Genomic DNA, 23,852 nt, shown 5'->3' with positions numbered 1-23,852 from the left:
AAGTGTCATCACATAAGTCATCATCACAAAATGACCTACTGGGGGCCGACAGTTATGTCCCCCGTCCTTATCATACACATGAACGTTCAGCATGTTCTCTATGTGGAGGTAAGCCACAGCCACTCTGCTCCAGTTTCAGCTTATCTCTCCAAGAACAAAGGCAGTGATGTTTTCATTATGCCCGACCCCTGTCTACACTGCAATCATTTGAGATTGCTGCGTTTGGTGAGCAACTGCAGAAAGTGTACGGGACTTGACCAAGAAAATTACATATAGCGGAGGGAGATTGAATATTAATGCTCAATTGGGACCGTTTGGCATTGGAATATTGGCGGCTTAACAAGTTGGATCCAGCCCTAGGAAAAAGTGGATACAGCCTATGGCTGCATCTATGTTTTCCTGGATTTACTAGGGCTGCGTCCAACTTCCTGAAAACAATCAGACTCTAAACTCTCTACATTTTATAATAGTGTACTGGGTGTGGACAAGCTGCTCTTTATGTGCAAACCCCGCCCACTTTATACATGCCACAATTTACAGAACAGAATAATATGACAGCTTTATAACAGCTCTTTGACACTTTTATAATTGTTAACGTATTAACATATTGGACACAATGGGGGAGATTTATCAAACATGGTGTAAAGTGAAACTGGCTCAGTTACCCCTAGCAACCAATCAGATTCCACCTTTCATTCCACACAGACTCTTTGGAAAATGAAAGGTGGAATCTGATTGGTTGCTAGGGGCAACTGAGCCAATTTTACTTTACACCATGTTTCATAAATCTCCCCCATAATCTCAGTTGTATACTTGCTGTATAGAAGGCCTAAGCATGTATGGCTAACCCACCAGCAGAACAAAGGCTCAACAATGTCACAAAGTCTCATAGATTGTAAGCTCTCGTGGGCAGGGTGCTTTCTCCCCATGTACCAGTCTGCCATTCATGTCCTTTATTTTTGATCTTGTAATGTTCCTGTGTGTTAACCCCTAACGCTTGTATAGCACTCTGGATTTAAGGGCGCATTAAAAAGAAATATTAATAACAATGCTGATATACCACACTGCTCGGTTTCCCATTTTTTTTTCCATTGGGGAACAGTCAGGAGACTCAACATATCCCAAAAGGGCTAACAACAGAGCCTGTCTAGTTGTATTGTTACATTATTGCCATAAAGGTTTTCTACAACTCTACAAAATTTTTTTAGCTTTTGAAAATGGTATTGATTACATACCCTCGTAATGTGTCTTGTCCTCGTCTTCTCACCCTGAGTGCTTGCCTGTCTTCATAACCTGCAAATCTGTCTACTTGCTGGTCACCAGGTTCCATTTGGCCCTGAGCTTGCTCCGCACACCACAGTGCTGTACATCCCAGCATGAATCTGGCCAGCCATATAACCCCCATGATGACAGGGGTTAACCACTTCCTCCAATCTTCCTAAATACTTTTCTTGGCTGATTATTACTGATGTTCTGATGAAGGAAGATTGATGATATTCCTGAGTATAGGTATCTCCAGTCCTGTCGCACTCCCGCAGAGGCTGTAAAAGATAATACTTTTATGAATTTTATGGAAAAATAATTATCATTTTAAAGGGGAACTCCGGTGAAATTGTTTTTCTTTCAAATCACCTGGTGTCAGAAGGTTATATAGATTTGTAATTTACTTCTATTTAAAAATCTCCAGTACTTATCATATGCTGTATGTCCTGCAGGAAGTGGTGATTTTGTTTTCCCTGCTGCCATCTCTATCCCTTTCAGGAACTGTCCAGATCAGTAGCAAATCCCCACAGAAAAACTCTTTTGCGCTGGACAGTTCCTGACATGGACAGAGGTGACAGCAAAGAGCACTGTGTAAGACTGGAAAGAATACACAGCTTCCTGCAGGACATACAGCAGCTGATAAGTACTGGAAGACTGGAGATTTTTAAAATAGAAATAAATCACAAATGTAAATAAGTTTCTGAAACCAGGTGATTTAAAGGAAAAAATAATGCTGGAGTTCCCCTTTAACAATATGACATTTGACACAAAGAGACATAAATCTATACATTTTAACAGCAAACTATTAACTAGTAACTTGCAATGCAAAAAATGTTACTTCTTCTGAAGGTGGAATAGTATAACTAGGTGCAAAATACTATCTATAAGGTAAATCCTTTTATCTTACCTGCAAGGTTCTTTTTACTCAGATGGGATATACTTTGGAGAAAATCATTTAAAATATCCTATGGATAACAATCAAAACGACAGATTGTGTCAATGCTAAAATCCTTTCCAGCACACTGAAAAGCATGATAATCTCTTGTAGGGTTTAGTATGTCAAGTTGTGCCTTCAGGACAGTCTGAGTTAGGATTGGGCAGATCATAAAAATAATTGTGAGAATAATCCCCTAAAAATACACCAGACAAGGCCATTACCTTTACTATGGCTTCAGACCATCAGTACTGACAACTGTATATACATACTACTGTCTGTGATTAAGAGCTAAATAAACCTAATATGACTGCCACATTTTATGCAGATATCTGGAAGGTTTCAGACAGAAGGTGTTATTTCCAGCAAATGTTTGCTGAACCAGTCAGAATTGGTGACTAATCTATATGGCTGCGTTGGACAACCAAAATGTGTTGTTACGATCGTGCCCTGGTTTACATCTACAATCCTCTGGATCATAGAATAAGCAATTCTACTTCCTGTTGATTATATATTGTCAGGTTCCTGTCACACATTTACAGGTGATGTTATAAGAGAAGTGCCATTCAGCCACCGATGAACAATTTCACTTGCTACTACTTTTTGCAAAGTTTTGGAATAAGTTCATTAAGATGGCAGCTGCACATTTAAAAATCAAAAAGGGTATGCTCACCTGTCCCCTTCCCCCAGTGTTCTCCTCTGGGTCTCCAGTGTCTCCAGCCACCATCAGCCTGCTTAGCCAATCACTGACTGACTGAGATGGAACAGCGCTGTGGCCACTAATTTACTGAGCGGCTGTTACTCTTGAGTCAAGTCAATCATTGGGCATGGCGCTGTCCCACCTCAGTCAGGGAATGGCCAAGCAAAGTTTGCTCATCTCTACTTACTACAGGGGAAAGTGCTCAGTTGTTAATACTGGGCCTTGTAAATGCTGAAGGGTTTATGCAGGCTACATTCTGAGACGGCCATAGGGGTGTGTGCATCACCTTTGTATTGTCTTTTTTACCAATGCATTATAGTCCCCAGTGTTATAAATATCACATGCAGTTAGTTTCCTCTCATATGTTACAGATGGTAACTAGTGATGAGCGAATAGTGAAATATTCGAATATTCGATATTCGTACGAATATCTCCCTGATATTCGACTATTTGATCGAATATTCGATCCCATTAAAGTCTATGGGAACAAGTATTTGATTATTGAAAAACATCTATTCGACCACTTGGAGGTTCACCAAGTCCACAATGACACCTCAGGGAAAGGAATGGAATACTGTATGTATTGTTTAAAGCGATACTGTCACTGTCTACTCGGGATAGAGGGCCCAACTGCCATGAAGTACCACCTAGGTCACACTGTCCACCACTGGAATCAAAGTGAATGTACCATCAGGTACATCACTTAGTGTTTTTTACATGAATGGATTGCTGCTAGTGCGTGGATGCAGATGCCGCAACCCTTTTTTTTGAATCGCCGCCTAGTTCCTATGCTCGGCACTGGTCTATTCCAGGGCACAAGCCTGGCATGAAGCACTGGGGTGGGCCCGCTGACCCCCAGGGTGATGCGGCTTTATTAATTCCAATGGAGCTCGTCACAGAGGGGAAGGGGGCTTTGTTACACTTGGGGCAGGCGGGCCTGTTCCCAGTGCTTCATGCCCAGCCAGTGCTCGGAAATAGACTGGCTCAGGAACCGGGCGGCGGTTCAAAAAATGGACCGTGGCTCTGTGATCCTGGAAAGAAGGAACAGAAAAGTTTTATGAAGGTATATATGAAATGTGCATCATCTAAGCTTGTGGATGGTGCGGAGAACCACGCATAGTAAGGGTGGTGACAGTTATATTTATTTAAGTCTTTTCTTGAAGTAAAATAAATAAATAAATAAATATATATAAATATATATATATATATATATATATATATATATATATATATATATTATATTCCTCATACCAAAAATGTTCAGCACCCCATGCTCTAGACCCAATTTCATAAGAAACCAATTGGTTGTTTAGTATGTTATTGTGATTGGGGACTGTAGTATCCAATGAAAACCCAATGCAAAGGTTCCAATTAAGAGCAAGTGGTTTGTTCATCGATGTTACAAAAATGGATATCAACTAGTTTTGCACTGAAATACAACTTCTTTATGTTGGATATGATGTTGTAGATTGGCATTTAAGGCTATGTTCACACTGCGTATGAGTCCGGCCGTCCGTAGTGCGAACCGCGAATATACGCACGTAGTTTTGAGGTTGATGCATTCACTTGAAAGTATACGATATACGCCCGCACAGTGCACACTACGTATGAGCTTATGGCCAGATCGTATGTGGCGCCATGAAAAATGAACAAGACCATTGTTTGAGGACAGAAATGTTCCAACTCACGGCCGTGGATTTCCATGCGGTCCCGTACGGAGTACTTATTTCAGCCAAATTGAACTTGTTTTTTCGATCCAAAAGGTTCTGCGAGTTTTATTGGGCTGGACGAAGATTTCCAAGTAAATGACCTGCCTCAGATCGCTTCGAAACAAGCTAGGGAAGCATAACTGTACAACGGGCGTATGTTTGCGGTTCGTACGCATCCGGCCGCATGTCGATTTTTCCCACTCCCGTAGTTTCAGCCGCACATGTACGGCGGTGTACGAAATGCAGCCGGACTCATATGCAGTGTGAACATAGCCTAAACCTGCAAGTAACAATGAGTTATACACCATGACATTATATTATTATCACTAATATCACTTGAGTTCTTTAAGTGTAGCTTTTATATGGATGTATGGGAGGACTCTGAAATGCTTAGGAGACATACTGTATCATTACATACTTCCAGAGCTTTTGTACTTTCATAGTACCAATAGTGTGTAGTTCATAGAGGAAAGGGAGCGCTGTTCATTCGAGTGCCTTTGTTCATCCGCTGAGAAGTGGTCCTGTTTTTATGTACACATTAACATTGATTGATGTCTGTTTGCTTATACAAAGAAGAAGGGGCATTTCCCTAAAAGGAATTGGACTATGGCAAAGTCATTCTTCTGTCCTTGTGCCACTTTAACAAGAAGACTGACTTTGCCATAGTCCAATGGCCTACAATTTATATCACTAAAGTGTTCTCTAAGAGCGCCTTTACACTGAGAGATTTATCTGACAGATTTTTGAAGCCAAAGCCAGGATCAGACTATAAACAGAGAATAGGTCACAAAGTAAAGACTGAGATTTTTCATCTTTTCAAATCCATTCCTGGCTTTGGCTTCAAAAAGTCATCTAATCCAATGCAAAACATAAAGACGAGATATAATAAAAAAAATCTTTGCACATTTGCACTAGTTGTGGATATTTAGGCATTAATAAGGGGCTATGTTACCGTGACACCACACCCAGACCACACTATTATTTACAAAAAAGGCCACAAAGAAGCCCAAAACACACGAAAAGCACCACGAGCCAAAATGTAGGATGTAAATACGAATAAATACTTTCTATTCTGTCACAACATTGAAAAAGTAAATGGTAAAATGACTACAACAAAGCAATCAAATCCAGTGGAAACCTTTGATATGTAAAGTCTAAATGCAGAACATATTCATCATGAGAAACAGAAATAGCAGCCGCTGATGTTGAGGAATTAGAATTGCTTCCTTTACAATATAAAGCGATTTCTTAGTAGGGCTATAGGATTTTCCATATGACTATAAGCTGGTGTCCATTGTAGTCTATAGCCAGTGAATGGCCTCGATACTGAAGCCTGTGGTCTGCTGGCGGAATTACATGATATATAAGGGTAGATTCTTTTAGGTTTACCACATAATGTGGCTTTTTATAAACTAAAATAGACCGATATGTATCTGGTATTTCAGTAGCACCTCCTCGATATCAAGAGGAAAATACAAATATTGGGGAGAGTTATCAAGCATTGTTATAGAAACAACCAACCACAGCTCAGCTTTAATTTTCCCCAGGGCAATATGAGAACTGAACGTTGAGCTGTGATTGGTTGGTCTGGGCAATGAAGGGAAGCTTACTATGAAAAAATGGAGCACAGGTCTTAAGTGGAAAATTCCAAGGACTATTAAAAGGGGTATATAGGATTAGAACAGCAAGGCCACTTTATTTAAAAAACAGTGCCATAGCTGTCTGCTGGTTGTGCGTGGTATTACAGCTTAGCCCCATTGGGTTTAATGGAATTGACCTGTGGACAGCCACGTGTTTCCTATCCAGCATGGCCCCTTTAATGGTACTGCCTTTCAAGCCATAAGGACTATCTTTCTCCTCACCCATTAGTTTCCATTTTATGTAATTCACAATACGATCACAACCCATACCAGTATGTAAACCAACCACGTTATAAGGGGTCTGCTGATCCAACTGTACATGGTGGTAAAGCCAGAAATACCATGTGTGATATAGTACATCTATTTATTACTCTGATGTGAAAAATCTTAGCATCCATCTATTAATTATTATGAATATTTTATGATCTGTTGCTATCATTACAAAGCCAGGATGCATGGTTTATACACAGAGATCCCATTCTAATCCCTGCAGCTGTAATGCCATGGAAGGCAAATATGTTCCACATTAACTCCCACAGGCTGCAATAAGCTTACAGTATGGTACAGAGAATGCAGACCATATACTGGTACAAATCTCATTTACAGCTTTTAGCCCAGATGATATATAACACATCCATCTGGGTACGAATTCCCAAAATGGGCTGAATGAGCAACAATGGAGGTAAAATGGCAGCACAACCTCAGATATGGTGTACGATTATAGAGACTCTTATTTCTGCAAAGCAGGTTCCCATATTTAAAAATTCACCTCAAAGTATATTCCTCATATCTCGCTATCTATCTGCTCCTAGCCAGGATTCATTGTAAGCCAACAATTAACAGCCGCAAGACATCCCTATTTTCCACTTGCTAACGGCAACAATATCTCAACTTCACTTCCATTATACAACGCGCCCTTTTCGAAAAAAAAAACAAAAACCTCTCATTCAAACTAGCAAAGACTATGCAAGCGGCTGCCTTAAACTGGATGTGAGATTTTTAGCCTGAATTGGAATGATTAAAAGGGGTTTATTCGTAATAAAATAGCAAGGCATAGTGTAATCTACTGTACTACATTCACATCATTTATATTTCAGAAGAAGAAGAAAAACGATCTTTTCTTCTTGTCCTTCGGATATGCAGGATAAACAATTGACCTACAGAATAGTAAAGTATGATACCATATGGGAATGTATACCAGTACCTTGCCAAGAAAATGAATATTAACATGAATATTTTACCAGATGAACATGAAATGGAAGAGGAGTATATACTGGCTACTTTTGATCGGGGTGGATATATTAGAAATATCCATTATATATTGTATAATGCACGAAACCTGGCAAACAATAGAGAAAGTAGAAGAAATGCAGAGCCCTGCATTTGGCTCTGCACTGCATATGTATGGAGAAGACAGGATATTACATATCAAGAGCTTTACTAACAAAGCACCCTGCAGAGCACATTAGGATTTTGCCCTGGTCAGTTTTATCTCTATTCATGTAAGTGACACTCATTCAGACTCAATGCCACAAGCTATTCTACACTTGTTGGGCCATCATATATTAAAGATGCCCCATAGCCGGAGGCATCAGATATACAGTAAGATGCAAAGAGATACAGAGAGAACACAGAATTTGTCAGCAGCAAATTCTAAACTTGCTTACATACCAAGGAGAAATTCCTACTGATAGCAGCCTCCTCTTCTATCGGCAGCGAGCCGCTCACATCTGGATCTCAACAACAGCCCCTGTAGTTTTTGCTGTATTGTTACTTTTAATCGTAATCGTAATTGTAATCGCTTAAATGTAGCCAAACTGCCAATACTCATTGAGGGGGCGTAGGTTACACTAAAAGGTGGTTCATATCATTTAAGAAAAAAAAAATACATCCACAATTTTTAATATCGAGATGTCTGAAAATATAGTTGAGTCTGACTTTCTATCCCTGGGATAAAGACAAAGTGAGAGAAAAACATACATATATCTATATATATGGATATGGATATACCTTCAGGTCCTGGAGAGTAAGTAAAGTGTCCAGAGGTTCTTTTGTTTAGCGGAGACTGGACAGAAAAGAAAGGAGTAAAGTTGTGTTCCCTGGGACGAGAGCAAAAAAAAAAAAAAAAAGGTAGTGCTTCCCCCAAATTGGGCAGGGGGAGTGTCTGCTGGTGGGTGCAGAAAGAAGGACAAACCTCCCACATTCTTCATCCAAAAGTTTCTAACTTGAAGTAGAGGGTGGGGGGAGGCAGGGAGGGAAGGGAGGGGGTAGGGATAGGGAGTTGTAGACATTATCACCTAAAAGATTCAGTCTAGGCTTATTTCACTTCATTCCAGAATGCATTCCACTTAATCCAATCAAACACCAGCCTTATAAATCATCTCCTGGCCCCGAATCAGCAGATCATTTAGTTTTTTGTTTTTTTTTGTTTATTGGAAGAGAAAAATATGAGTTGAAAGTAAGAGGTGATGGGACATTTTGGAAGACTAGAACAAAGTGTTAAGTGTACACAATGTCAGTCATAAAAGTTACCTCGTCCTATGTGGGCTGAAGGTAAAGGGGTGATTCCCTTCCTAAAAATATTGTGGAATCAAAGCTCATCAGGAACATATGTCAGAGAATAGAGCTAAACCTGTATTTGTGGGACTTTGCCATGACACTCCAGCTTTCTCACACATGGGAAAGTGATCAGGCCTCCCCGGGGAGTAATGTATGCCTGTGATACTAAGGAATCCAAAAGAAGAATGGCTCTCATGGTATAGATGGAACATCCCAAACCTCTTGTTTTTGTTGATATCCCTAATATAGATTTCATGTTCTGAATTTTATTGGAACCATGAACAGCCCATCAAAAACACTGCCTTCACATCTAACTTTCACATCACAATGGGTATCAATGCCGGACTCCACAGAGTAGAGGTGCCCATACACATTACATTAAAGTGGATCATTTCAACCAAAGCAATTGTTTGGGTAGGGTAGGCTTAGGGTAAGGCCACACTGCGTTTTTGCAATTTGTTTAACATTTCCATTTTATGGGGGAAAAATGGATGCAATTCCATTGACTTTCATTATATAAAAAAAAGGATCAAAATGGATTCAATTTTTGTTTACACAAAAACGTGGCTGGTTATGTTTTTGTGTATGTTAAAAGTAACCATTTAGAACGGATCCATTAAATGGACCGCAAAAACGTGGTGTTAACCCACCTGTAGCAATGTATGAAAGTTTTAGCATATGGATTGCAGGATTGCATTTTTCGGGTGGTACTCAGAAAGATCTTTTACCCATCACGTAGGAAAGAATATTCTCAGAATATTCCCGGAATATTGCAGAAACATCACTTGGCATTGATCATGTATGGGCAATTTATACAACTGTATCGACCAATGTGCTAAAAAGTGTTTAGATGTGTACGGGATGATCATTTACCAGCCAATTGTTCATTCAGCGTTTAACCATGGACCTATATCCATCTAATGTGTATGGTCACCTTAAAACCCAGTCTGACAATAATGGTTATCAGCCTGAAGCATATACAATGCATGAAATATTTATTCACTTAGAAGCTGTTGTTGAACACATAAGTGTTGGCGGTATAAGAGAATCGTATTGTTGTGATAGTTTTTAATGCATTCATATGAAATAAGGTTTTTAAGGCTTATCACTAGCATGTCACAGTTTAATGTTAGTGATCTGCTCCTTGATTTATTGTTTGGCTACTGTTCCCCTCTGAATGTGTCATGTCTGTGTCAGAGTTAACAGTCTATGTATAGAACTGATTGATACCTGTGGTTATCAGTGTTGACACATTTCCCTTTATAAACATCACTTAATGATATAGTAACAGCTGTATTGTCTCGCCACTGTAGTTAAAGAGAGAGTCTGCTCTCTACCTCCTAGGGGGGATTATGAGCCTGTCATTTAAAATGGGCACAAGAACATTAACTGTTACTATTTTGGTTCATGCATTGGTGCAGGCTGGACATATCATTATGTTTTAAGAAATAACATAACATAATGTTGCATTCACTGTATCTAGAATAAAGACGGAATTTTTTCTACTTTGGTGTCTTGCAGTATTTTGATAAAGACGACAAAAAGAGAGTAAAGCACAGGGCACTCACCAATAACTTCAAGCTTGATAGTCCTTTATTGCATGTGGCTAGGCTCCTAGGGAAGGGAGGACAGATGGACTAGGCGGGCGCGTACACCCCCTGAACAACGTTTCACGCCCTTACGGCGCTTCTTTTCCCGTGACCTTCCCGGCAGGAAGAAGCGCCGTAAGGGCGTGAAACGTCGTTCCGGGGGTGTACGCGCCCACCTAGTCCATCTGTCCTCCCTTCCCTAGAAGCCTAGCCACATGCAATAAAGGACTATCAAGCTTGAAGTTATCGGTGAGTGCCCCGTGCTTTACTCTCTTTTTGTCGTGTTTGCAATCTGCATTTCCCAGGAGCACCCCGAGTAAGAGCTATCTGTGTCTTGTCCGCTACCAGACATCCGTTGGCTTGCGGTACCAGCAGTGCCGACTGTACTCTACTTACCTGCATTTTGATAAAGACATAGCCAGGTAGAAGACTACAACAAATTAGGGCCCTATTACACTAAACGATTGTTCTCAATTGGCCAAATACCGGCAATTTAGAGCAATAATCATTTAGAGTAATAGCACATGTTGAAAGGCAACAATTTGTGCAGCGACGGTCTGCTGTACATTGCTCCATGTAATAGGAGCAGCAGCAGTAGAACACTATTTACCTCAATGGACCGTCTGAATGATCTAAGGACCCTTTGGGTGCCCCCTCATGCTGCTCCCCGCTCGCTGTCTGTGTGTGTAGTAGCACAGGCAGCTCGGGGGGAGTGAGGGGGAAGCGAGCGGTAAGCTGGAACATTAGGAACATTAGGCCATGTAATACGGTCTCTAAGCACAAAGACCTTTAGGTGATGCATAGGATTAAATGTTTGATAGCCACCATTATTACTTGCTGAGAATGTTAAACCTATTTGTTTCATTCTGATAGTACAACTTAGCCCTATTAGAGCCCTATTGCATGGAGAGATTATCGTGTCACTACAGTGGATGAAAATGACCAATTATCGGCCTAGCGATCAAACAACGAGCAATAAGTCGTTCATCGTTGTCTTTTAACATGTGAAAAATTCATTGTTGGTAGTTGATCGCTCAAATATCTGTTCATCTAATAAGTTTCTTGCAGATTAAACAGGCTTTGTGGGTTGTTCTGAGTGAGCATATTACTACCACAATAGTTACCAACGATTATGACTTTGTGTACTGTGGTGAGTTTTAGATTGTTCCCCAAAGTGATTGTTTATCATTGATTAGAGAACACAATATTCGCTTAGTCTAATAGAACCCTTAGGCTATGTTCCCACTGCTGGAACGCAGGACGGACTCTTTTCCCGCTGTGTTCCTGTAGTGGGAACATAGCCTCATAGTGAATAGCCTGAGCTGAAACACAATGGGAAAGAGTTATCTCTGGTAAAAGACAAAAATCGAGTGCTCTGATAAACTTAGTGGCATCTTTATAGAGGTCGGACTTGATGGAATATCCAAGGTTTATACCATTGGGCATAAGAAGGCAACATACAATATAATATATGTTCACACTATGTTGTTTTTATGCAGTGCGAACCTCGCCTAAATCCATTAACTTCCACCATCAAATCTTATAAAGGAATAAATTGCGTATTAAGAAAGTCATTTTACAAACTCACATTTTGTATGGTCTTATGTAATCATTATGACAACAGGATTACTGTACTGATAACAAACAATTTGCTTAAAAATGGGGAGGCATATAGGAAGGAATATGGTTTGGTTTCAATATCAGATTGCACATAGATGGTGCTGCTTAGGCTGTGTTCATCCACTATTTTGCTTTTTTGCTACAAACATTCTATTACCTAAACTAGAGAGACCCATCTAGATCAACGTGACTCTTATGAATGTCTATAGACACACAGTGGGTATCATTATTAATAATAATATTTATTTGTATAGCGCCAGATTCTGCAGCCCTTTTTTTATGATACAGGGGTTACATTTACATGCACACGTTACAGAATGAAATAATTAAAATAAATAAAAATATTTATAATCCTATGAACCAATACAATAAAATATTTATTAAAAAGGTACAAACTTACCTGGAGATCCAAGACGCAATACTGGATCTCAGCATATGCCGCTTTACATGGCAGCTGGGACCTAAAGCCCCAGCAGGGTGTTGAATCTGCTTCTCCAGCCCTTCACCTCTTTGTGAGAGACATCACTAGATTTGCACAAGTCCAGAGCTGTCACCCGTACAGCAATGTGGCAATGTACTGTGGTGTGAAAATTCCTTGTTTGCTGCTGTGTACCAAATCCACACATCCCTTTATTCTTGTAGCACCTGGGCTGCAGGGAATAAGCCATTACATCTTTCCACAGATAAAGTTGATCACACAACATTCTGGGAAAAGGACTATGACCATCTTGTCCTTACACTACCTGCAAATCTGCAAAACGTTTGTTTCCCCACCTGTCTATATAACCCCCTCTAACAAGCTATAGCATTGGAACAAATAGCATCTATGATCCCATCCCACCCCAAAATTAGTACAGACCAGACCCCCTAAACTAATACAGACTAGATCCTTAAAGAAATACAGAATTCAGATTCCTCTTAAATTTTGCTCAGAACCAATAAATAAATACAGGCTCCTATAGCTAACATAACAAACCATAACTAACACAGACCCCATAATACATCCCCCAGAGCCCTTACATTAATACAGACCCCAGGATCTCCTTTCAAATAAATGTACACCTTAAAGAACTCATTTGGAGCATTTGGAGGTCATTCTAGGATCATCAGGAGACTAAAATTAACACAATGGTTCATCATAGAAATTATCAACACAAAAAAATATACAGACATAGATGATGCAAAACAGGTTACTATGTGCAGAAAGCCCAGCCGGGCAACATACACCTATAGACCTGTTCAGGGGGTGTGAGATATAGGAGGACAGTGTGGTCTCTAATATCTGCTATTATATGTTATGTTATATGGTTTACGTTACAACACACCATCAAGAGGTCGGCCCCCGATACGCACTTGGAGCACCTAGTCAGAACAGTGTAGTAGTATGCAAATAGTGCACCAATGATCGTGGTTTGCAAAGTATATCATTGGTGCACTATTTGCATACTACTACACTGCTCTGACTAGGTGCTTCAAGTGCATATCGGGGGCCGACCTCTTGATGGTGTGGTGTAACGTCCTCCTATATCTCACACCCCCTGAACAGGTCTATAGGTGTATGTTTCCTGGCTGGGCTTTCTGCACATAGTAACCTGTTTTGCATCATCTATGTCTGTATATTTTTTTGTGTTGATAATTTCTATGATGAACCATTGTGTTAATTTTAGTCTCCTGATGATCCTAGAATGACCTCTAGGTAAAACGCATAGAGACAGAGACATAACAAATTTTTGGTTACCTTGCTTCATATTTTTATATTAGTGCTATTTAGCATAACGTGAAGCTAGGAATTAAGACAGAGACATAATCCTTGGTTACCCTGCTCTGTGTATCTATATCAGTGCTATTTAGCACAAGCAAAGCAGGATACCTGGAGGCTCAACACTCCAGCATTGTTGTGAAGTGCCCTTTTATATATTTGTATTTCATTTCATTTCATTATTATTATTTTTTTGTAGCTAGGTTGTCTATACAACACTTTTAAATAAATTAATAAAAGTTAAATTTTAATACGTGATTCCGGCAGTATATATAATTATTCCACATATTTTTGACCAGTTTTTTTGCGCATCACATCGTGTGACGCAACTGTGAAAGTACTGCATCCATGGCTGTGCTCCAGAGAACCAAATTAGCCCAGTTGGGCTGATTAGTTCCCTTTAAATGGACTCTCATGAATACAGAGTTCATTAACGGGGATATCCAGAACTACTAAAACATGGCGGCTACTTCCTTCCAGAGACAGCACCGCTCTTGTCTCCAGTTTGGGTGTAGGTTTTGTAACTTAGTTCCGTTGAAGTGAATGGAGCTTAATTGCAAACCACACCTGAACTAGAGAGTGATGCTGTCTCTGGACAAAAGTGGCCATGTGGCCCTTAAGTGGCTCTCAATGTAGACTCCCCATAATACAGACCCCAGACCAGACATGCAGATAATAACCTCTTCCCTTTTCTAGCATTTCTTTCTCCCCCAGGCACTTCTGCAGAAAAGCAAGCAACACACTTATTCTAGCTCTGTGCTGAATTGCAGAAAATGTGTAATGTTATCTCCCCGGGTATAACAAGATCAGACATGAAGACATCCAAAATATCGGAACCTTGTTTCAAAGGATAGTTTGGCTGGACTGTGCGCACTACTTTATCAATAGATCATATAATCATATAATGTATATGACCAATTTAAAAAAAGAGCTGTCACTATTCAATAACTAGATGTACATTGGATATAATGTACGTTTAGTTCTAGAATAGGGACAGCTCTTTTTTAAATTTTTTTATGTATATGGTATTACAGTGGTAGCTGACAGTGGGGTGGGAGGCTATAATGATAAAACACTTCCTGATCATGGTGAGAGGTATCATGTAATACACCATGTGACCACACACCATGCCCTTTTACTTCAGGGTGTACTGTTTGACACTTTGTAATGGAATCACACCAGTGCCCTAAAGTAAAGAGGTCTGTCATAGTGTCAGGTTGTGAGACTCATTCTCTCTAGGCAGACCTCCCACCATGACCACCATTGATAAATGATAAATGAACAATGAAGCAATTCTTTCCGGTCTTGTGCCATCAATATATGAAGGAGATTGTGATGATCCTTCATTATGAATTGATGGGAAACCAGACGAGATAAGTCTACAGTGTGTCTGCAGGCTGCAATCCTTTTATATTACATTAATAGTAGAGATGAGGGAATTTTTCAAAGGTTCGTTTTGGCAGGTTTGACTAACTTTATGCAAAGTTCAAATTCGTACAACCTGAAACTCAAAGGAGAAGTCCAGCAAAAATTTTTATTAAAGTATTGTATTGCCCCCCAAAAGTTATACAAATGCCCAATATACACTTATTATGGGAAATACACATAAAGAGCTTTTTTCCCTCCACTACTGCATCAAGGCTTCACTTCCTGGATAAAATGGTGATGTCACGACCCGACTCCCAGAGCTGTGCGGGCTGTGGCTGCCGGAGAGGATGATGGCAGGGGGATGCTCAGTGTCCCTCCAGTGCACGGTGTCCCTCAGTGTCCCTCTGCCATCACCCTCTCCAGCAGCCACAGCCCGCACAGCTCTGGGAGTCGGGTCGTGACATCACCATTTTATCCAGGAAGTGAAGCCTTGATGCAGTAGTAAGTGCAGGGAAAAAAGCACTTATAAACATTTCCTGTAATAAGTGTATATTGGGGATTTGTATAGCTTTTGGGGGGAAATACAATACTTTAATTAAAAATTTCACCAAACTTCTCATTTAAACAAACCACCCTAAAACAGCTAAATGATTACAGGTATTCAATAAGTCTGCTCATCAATACTTACCTATCCACGCTCCGCCAGTGTACCCTGCTGATAGCAACAGTCTCTGCTTCCTGACTGGCCATGTTGCTATCCCGTCTTAGTCAGTCAGTGATTCATCTCAGGCGTGACAGCCCGTTCAGCCAGTTACTGGCCACAGCTAAATGATTACAGGTATTCAATAAGTCTGCTCATCAATACTTACCTATCCACGCTCCGCCAGTGTACCCTGCTTATAGCAACCGTCTCTGCTTCCTGACAGGCCATGTTGCTATTCTGTCTTAGTCAGTCAGTGATTCATCTCAGGCGTGACAGCCGTTCAGCCAGTTACTGGCCACAACGATGTTCTGATTAAGTGATTGGCTGGAGACGACTGAGACCCATAGGAGGACACCGGGGAAGCATGGACAGGTAAGCATACCCTTTTTTTTTTGGTTTTCTATGTTTATTAAATTGTGCGGCCGCCATCTTTATGAACTTGTTATGAACTTTGCAAAAAGTTCAGTTTGGTACCGAGGCAAACCATTTGAAAAGTTTGTACAGAATCTTGGTTCGTAAATCCAATTCATTTATTTCTAATCAATAGTAAACTACTGTAATTTTTTACTTTATAAGACACACTTTTTTGCAAGAAAATATCTTGCTAAAAAGTGACTGTGTCTTATATTCCAAAGACAGGGCAACCCAACCCTGTCAGACCACCCTGACTGCTTCACTACTGGTCAGGCAGATTACTGATTCAGTGCTATGCCCGTATGCTAGATGAACTGTGTCCTCTTCCTCGGTGATGGACACTGATCAGTGAGATCAGGGCCCAGCAATAGAGGAATCTTGAGGTCATGTGCATCACCTCCAGATTCCTACATGTAGAAACCCCATAGGAACTTACCAAGAACAGGAGCTGAAGGACCTGGGATCTTCCATGATGTCACAGTCATGTGATTCGTCACATGACTGGGAGAGGAGCTACCATTAGGTACTGTAAGTATGGAAAATCTGTAATAAATTTCTGTGTCTGAATGAATGTAGCAGAGCTGTGCGTGTTTATGTTGCGTATGGGATGTAGCAGAGGTGAATGTATCTGTATATTGGTGTAATAGCACTGTGTTTGTCTCTGAGGGTATGTTAATGTGGGTATTAGGTACTGTCATGGAGAGTGTTAAAGTGGCCCTGTCATTTAAATAAACTTTGACCTCTTCACTCGATTAACTCCCTCACTGCCTCAGTCCACCAGGGAACTTTATTAACATGAATTTGTTTTTGCTATTTTCAGTTGTCTAAACCAGGGGGCATCTTATAGTCAGGTGCATCTTATCAAAAGAAAAATACAGCACTCTTAGGGCCCATTCACACTATGGAATCAGCGCAGAGATTCTGTGCGGAACCCCCCGGTGCCGAATCCTGTCTCAATTTAAATGGGAGGGCTTGCGAGCCTCCTTTCCCTGGCCTCTCCGCTGAAAGAATTTATATATTTTGATCTTAGTGCCGCTTCCTACCACTCCACCCTGGGTGCCTGGAAAAGCTGGATCCAGCCCTGGGAAACTTCTCCCAGTTTCCCAGGCCAACCTGGGAAACTTACAGAAACCCTTTCCGGACTGGGCTAATTGGGACCTCAACCCCTTTACATCAGACATATGTCTATATACATTACTCCAGCCGATACAGTAGGAATGTGTATAAATGTTCCTGACATGAAGGGGTTTTAATGTGTGCAGGACTGCTTCAGCATGATCAGCCCCGCACCCATTAGTGTCCGGGGATAATGACAGGCAGCCACAAAGAAACAGCTATCTGCCATTAACCCCTTAAACACAGTGGTTTATAGCGAGTCAGGGACCTTGAGAACTCCCAGTTGACAGATGCGTGCAGGTACGCTTACTCGGTTTCTCACAAAAATCGTTTGCTGTAGAGCAAACGATTTCTATGTGAAACCGAGCCAGCATACCTGCGTCCATCTCTCAACTGGGAGTTCTCAAGGTCCAGTGATCCCCTGTGGCTTACACCAGCATCCTGTTCCACACATACCCTTGGTTGGTGTTCCCAATAGGAGCTGCGGTGCCATCACATATATGCGATACATACAGTTGTGCCTATCCTTTTGCACAACTCTACTAGGTGAGTGCTTTTCACATTGTTGGAACACTCACTGTACCCTGCTATACCAGGAGGCGCCTCTGTTTCTCTTTTCTCTTGTGCCATCAGATTCACTTAGAGGTGCATGCTATTAAAATATAACAATATTGTTCTCGCGCAGTGAATGGGGTAAACGAAAAGAGGAAAAAAAACACACACCAGGATTGTACATTTATTTTAAATTACTGTATATGTCAGAAAAAAATAGTAATCAAAAATGTTATTTTTCACCAATATGATATCAATAAAAACTATAGATCATGGTGCAAAAATGACCCTCAACCAGCCCTGTAGGTGGAAAACTAAAAGTGTTATGGCTCTTTAAAGATGAGGAGGAGAGCACTGCTTCATTGGGACCTGGTAATCCAGGCATCAATGACCTTTGATCGTGAAGGGGTTAAGGACTGCCCCGCCTATTTTTTAAATCTCACTTTATATGGTTATAGCTCTCTTTAACTTATTCAAGCGATTCCAAATATGTTAACTGTTTTTGTATATTGATTATTTAGGTTGGGAATATGGGGATTACAGGGGATATTTACTAAGGAGTCCAATGTATGTGGATTGGTATATATTTTGTACTTTGTGACTGAATTATTAAAATGTAGCACTAGTGAGCTAGCCAGACCTTCCCTCCGGGAAGGAACAACCAAGCCAGGCAATGTCTCCAGTCAAGAAAACCACCCAAGCAAGGAATCCATCCACAGACAGCTGTTTCGGGGTATTTGCCCCTCATCATTGTGGAGTAGGTTTCTGGCTAGTAGGAGACCCGTGATGGTGTCTCTGGAGTGTTTTTTTGCATATTTGATTTCCCAGGGGGCAATGTCCTAGAATACACTCACGTCAAGACCTGTGATGGCGTCTCTGTGGTGTTTTTGGTTCATCTCCCTGAGGTCAACCATCGTCTCTTTGCATGCACTTACTAGCATTGCTCCCACTAGCCAGAAACCTACTCAGCACTGATGAGGGGCAAATACCCCGAAACAGCTGTCTGTGGGTTGATACCTTGCTTGGGTGGTTTCCTTTACTGGAGACATACCTTGGTTGTTCCTTTCTAGAGGGAAGGTCTGGCTAGCTCACTACGTTGGGACCTGTGATTGTGTCTCTAAAGTGTTCTTTTGCATATTTGATTTCACAGGGGGCAATGTCCTAGAATACACTCATGTTGAGACCTGTGATGGTGTCTCTGTGGTGTTTTTAGTTGATCTCCCTGAGGTCAACCATCGTGCAGCACTGCCATAGTAAATGCATCTAAGTAAAAAAAGACAAAAAAGTGCAAAAATCACACAAGCAAATTCTTCTGGTACTGACCAGATGTAAACCTGCACCAGTTTATGCAACTTTTTGCAAGATTGTTTATGCAAGATTGTCGGCAGAAAAAGACCACTGGGTCCATCTAGTCTGCCCTTTTAGTATTTTCTTTCTTATTATCTTAGGATAGATATATGTTTATCCCAGGCGTGTTTAAATTCTGTTATTGTAGATTTACCAACCACCTCTGCTGGAAGTTTGTTCCAGGTATCTACTACTCTTTCAGTAAAATAATATTTTCTCACATTGCTTCTGATCTTTCCACCAACTAACCTCTCACTGTGTCCTCTTGTTCTTGAGCTCAGTTTTTTTACTAAAAACACTTCCCTCCTGAACCCTATTTAGTCCTTTAACATACTTAAAGGTTTCAATCATGTCCCCCCTTTCCCTTCTTTTCTCCAGACTATACAGATTCAAATCCTTAAGTCTTTCCTGATATGGCTTATGCCCTACACCCTCCACCATTTTTGTAGCCCGTCTTTGGACCCGTTCAATTTTATCAATGTCCTTTTTTAGATGAGGTCTCCAGAACTGGACACAGTATTCCAGATGTGGCCTCACCAGAGCTCTATACAGCGGGATCACAATCTCCCTCTTCCTACTGGTTATACAGGATAATACAGGATAATACATATAATCATTCAGGATACAGGATACAGGATCATACAGGATAATACTCCCGCCGCGGATTCTGCAGCTTGCTCCTGATTTATATCTAGATGGCCCCAACACAAATTTCAGATTTCTTAACACATTTTTGCTCGGCTGATTTCCTTTAGGAGAAATATATATAAAAAAGGCAATGCTAGAACTTCAAAAATTGTGGTATATACAATACTTACAAAGTTAGGCATATTTGGCTTGTGGGTGAAATTTGTAAAAAATGTAATAAATTCCTGCTCCAATGATATCTGAAATATTTTAGGTCCTTTAGCAGCTGTTCAACATGAGATCCCCCAGTCTCCAGCAGCCGTTCCATGTAAAGTCCCCCAATCTCTATCAGCGGCTCCATGTGAGGTGCTCCAGTCTCCAGCAGATGCTCCATGTAGGGTCGTCCCGTCTCGAGCAGCTGCTCCATGTGAGGTCCCCCAGTCTTGAGCAGCCGCTCCATGTGAGGTCCCCCAGTCTTGAGCAGCCGCTCCATGTGAGGTCCCCCAGTCTTGAGCAGCCGCTCCATGTGAGGTCCCTCTGTCTCCAGCAGCTGCTCCATGTGAGATTCCCCAGTCTCCATCATCAGCCACTCCATGTAAAGTCCACCAGTCTTCAGCAGCCGCTCCATGTAAGGTCCCCCAGTCTTCAGCAGCCCCTCGATGTGAGGTCCCCCAGGCTTTAGCAGCCACTCCATGCAAGGTCCCCCAGTCTCCACCAGCAGCCACTGCATGTGAGGTCCCCTAGTCTTCAGCTGCTGCTTCATATGAGGTCCCCCAGTCTCCAGCTGCCGTTCCCTAATGATGTGACTTTGATGAGCTGGAACATTGTCCTCCATGAAAATTACATTAAAGTGTCACTGTCACTTCAGAATCGGTACCCGATCGGTATGGACTGATCAAAACTTGTGACATGTCTCTATGAAATTGTGATGTGTGCTCGGCCAGTTACTTGCTAGATGGTACAGTGTGACGCCACTACTGTGGTGGTTGATAGGTGGAATATAGCTCAGCCAGATGGTAGTTTGTCGTGACGCCAGTGCAGACACACCTGCTTTTAGTTCTTGTGGCTGGCTATATCCTTTCCCCTGTGGTCGGTGACCTGCCGGGCTGTGATGGGTCCCTTGGGCGCTTATCATGGTGGTCCGGAGGGAAGCTATGACCCACCTGGACTGTTGGTACCACTGTAGTATCCCACCACGGGTGTTTTTTGTCTTAACGCAAAAGTCTGTACTCTAACGTAGAAGTGGTAATACAGTAGTACCCAAGTTTTGCCACTAGATGTCGCTGTTATGTGTATTATGTACCTAGTTATTGTACAACTGGATGTAACTAAAGGGTTACTGTTTTAGGATCTGCGCACCAATCGGAGTTCTTTCTCTTTTCCTCCTATCTCTATCCTTCTCTTTCTTTTACACTCTCTTCTCACCCACTCACAACACACCTTATAACTGCTGTAGAAGGATGTCACATGGCAAGAGAAAGTGTAGCCACACCTTAGAGAGTCTTACTCTGGCTTTTGTAGAGGAAGGACGCAAGCCAGATCGGTCACTGTAGTAGCCAAGAAGGGCCCTGGCTCCTGCCAGGTCCCATGTGGACAGTCTTACTCTGATCTCTGTAGTGAACGGATGCACATGAGACATCTTAGCACTTTTACCTTGAAAACAACACTTCCACACACTATGCAGTGCTGAACGCACTCTTAGAGAGGGCAAGTCAGGGATCACACCAACCCACGCCGAGAACCAGTCTTAAAGAGCAGGATAGTATCCAGCAGAAGAAAGGAACTGATCCAGATAGAGCAAAGTTGCTAGGAGCCTACGTATTCTGAAAATTCTGACCACTCTGCTCATCCCAGGTAAAAAAGTCTGGGGCTTGTGTCACCCTCTAGGACGGGTCGCCCGACACTGGTGGGCAATAGGTGGTGCAAAGACCAAAGAGTCAAAACTTGGGCACAATAGTCCGGGTGAGTCATAAGTCCAGTCCGGACCACCGTGATAAGCACTCAAGGGACTCCCTCACATCCCGGCAGGTCACTGACCACAGGGGAAAGCATATAGCCTGCCCCTTTCAAATAAAAGCAGGTGTGCCAGCATACCTGTGTGCCCAACCAGCACTGGCATCACGTCAACCTTTAGGATATTGTCCTGCACCTCTAGGGACGTTCAACGGGGTGTGTTGGGGTGATACCTGACTTGTCCTCTCTGTTGTGGTTTAGCACTGCATAGTTGAGACAAGTGTGTGAAAGAAAAGAGTCTCTGTGCTTCCCATGTAGGTACACTACAGCTAGCCTGTTCCAAAGGGGGAACCTGGCAGAGCCAGGCTCCTGGCTAAATTCTGCAGGAGACTCTGGTCTGTGTGTCTTGCCTCTACAAGAACCAGAGAAGAACTCGCATGTGTGGGTGTACACTTCCTCTCCCATGTGACAACTTCCTACAGGGTGTGTAACAACTCCTGTGAATGAAGGAGAAGAGATTGGAAAGAGAAATGAGAATAGAGATAGGTGATGAAGAATAGCTCTCATTGGTGAACAGATCACAAACAAACAAAACCTTGCTCACTACAGCTGTGCAATATACAAGTATACATATACATACTAGCGACATCTAGTGGCAAAACGTAGGCACAAATTCATCATTACCACTTTGCTTTTGAGTACAGGCTTTTGTGAGGGGTGTACAGACTAGCAACACCCGTGGTGGGACACCACGACATGTCAAAAGTTTCCTGAAGTGACAGTGACTCTTTAAGCCTGTGTTGTTCATGTAACAGCACAATGACTGGTTTGCTGATGTTATTCATGTAGTATGGGCACTCTGTGAGATTATGTGATCTACCTCTTTGTAGCTGAACTGTTACTCCAAGACATTTCCACCCTACAATAATAACAGGTGGTGATAATAATATCTACATGTAAAAAGATTATATAACGCAGCATATTATATTGTTCTTAATTGTCCAGCAACCTTACCTATATTTTATTGTACATCCTTAGGAAAACCTACTTATGCTTTCCTCTATATGCCAAATATCCTTCAGAGCATGTGATCCCTTTCACAATCCACATATACAGGACAGTATGCTGAATATGGAACAAACATCTTCCCTCTTTACTCCAAAAAGATGACAAGTTGTAAGTACAGAAGAGCCTTTTAGTAATGCAACACAATAAGGAGTGAAAATCCTTTCCACTGAAATAGGACACATGCTCCAAATATAAGGATCACATAATATCCTGTGGAAATGGATTATAACAAGGTGAAATTGAGTATTAATCCTGTCAAAGTCAAGGACATACTGAATTATCAGTTAGATTTCACTTCATCTGGAATTGGAATAAATGGAAGATTCTTCTTTCAATGTACACTATAAGTTATTAAAATCTAGTATTAGATTTCAGTATATCCTAAAGGGATCTATACTAATCCATACAACTGCTGTAGAAACAACCCTGTTAAGGTGTATACAACAAACTGCAGGAATCAGGAATTTCTGCAACAAATTGTCTGTGGTCATAACTAAGGGCGAGTGAAGCAAATTGCAATGAAATTTGCTAAAATTTGCTTTGCTGACAAAGCTAATTTTTGCAAGCTTCGTTTTTTTTTTTAATTTGTTCAAGATGGCGGCTGCAGAAAAAAAACGGTATCACTCAGTCACTGATTGGCTGAGCGGGCTGTCACTGCCATCACTGAAGTGACACCCTGCTAAGCTAACCACTGACTGACTGACTGAGAAACAGCGCCACGGCAAAATGATTGGCTGGGTTGGCTGTAACACTTGTGTCTTGAGAGTGACAACCCGCTCAGCTAATCACTGACCTCGGTGCTCTACCTGAGTCAGTGATTGGCTGAGCAGAATTTTGTCTGCAGGGGACACTGATTGATACCAGATGTGCATTTGGATCTGTCCGGAAAACATGGAAAACACAGCAAACACAGGAAGTTCTGTTTTTCCTA

The 23,852-nt window shown here is 41.5% G+C and overlaps 1 protein-coding gene across 2 annotated transcripts in view; it reads right to left on the bottom strand.

Moving 5' to 3' along the window:
* The window catches only part of LOC138797604 (fibrillin-2-like), a 150,226-nt gene extending 133,481 nt beyond the window's left edge, over positions 1-16,745 (bottom strand). The window contains exons 1-2 of one of the 2 annotated variants that reach the window (XM_069977983.1): positions 16,695-16,745; positions 1,236-1,541 (exon numbers count right to left, since the gene is read on the bottom strand). In XM_069977983.1, the coding sequence (XP_069834084.1) occupies positions 1,236-1,405 (170 nt within the window). In that variant the 5' untranslated portion in view covers positions 1,406-1,541; positions 16,695-16,745. Of the gene's footprint in view, positions 1-1,235; positions 1,542-8,256; positions 8,347-16,694 lie in introns of those variants that run through there. The other variant, XM_069977982.1, reaches the window with a different exon arrangement.
* Between the last annotated feature and the right edge of the window lie 7,107 nt (positions 16,746-23,852).

Source organism: Dendropsophus ebraccatus, chromosome 7 (genome assembly GCF_027789765.1).
Source record: "Dendropsophus ebraccatus isolate aDenEbr1 chromosome 7, aDenEbr1.pat, whole genome shotgun sequence".
In the NCBI taxonomy this organism is placed as follows: Eukaryota; Metazoa; Chordata; class Amphibia; order Anura; family Hylidae; genus Dendropsophus; species Dendropsophus ebraccatus.
Note: the sequence above shows the minus strand (reverse complement) of the source record. Positions and strands in the feature narration are given on the sequence as shown.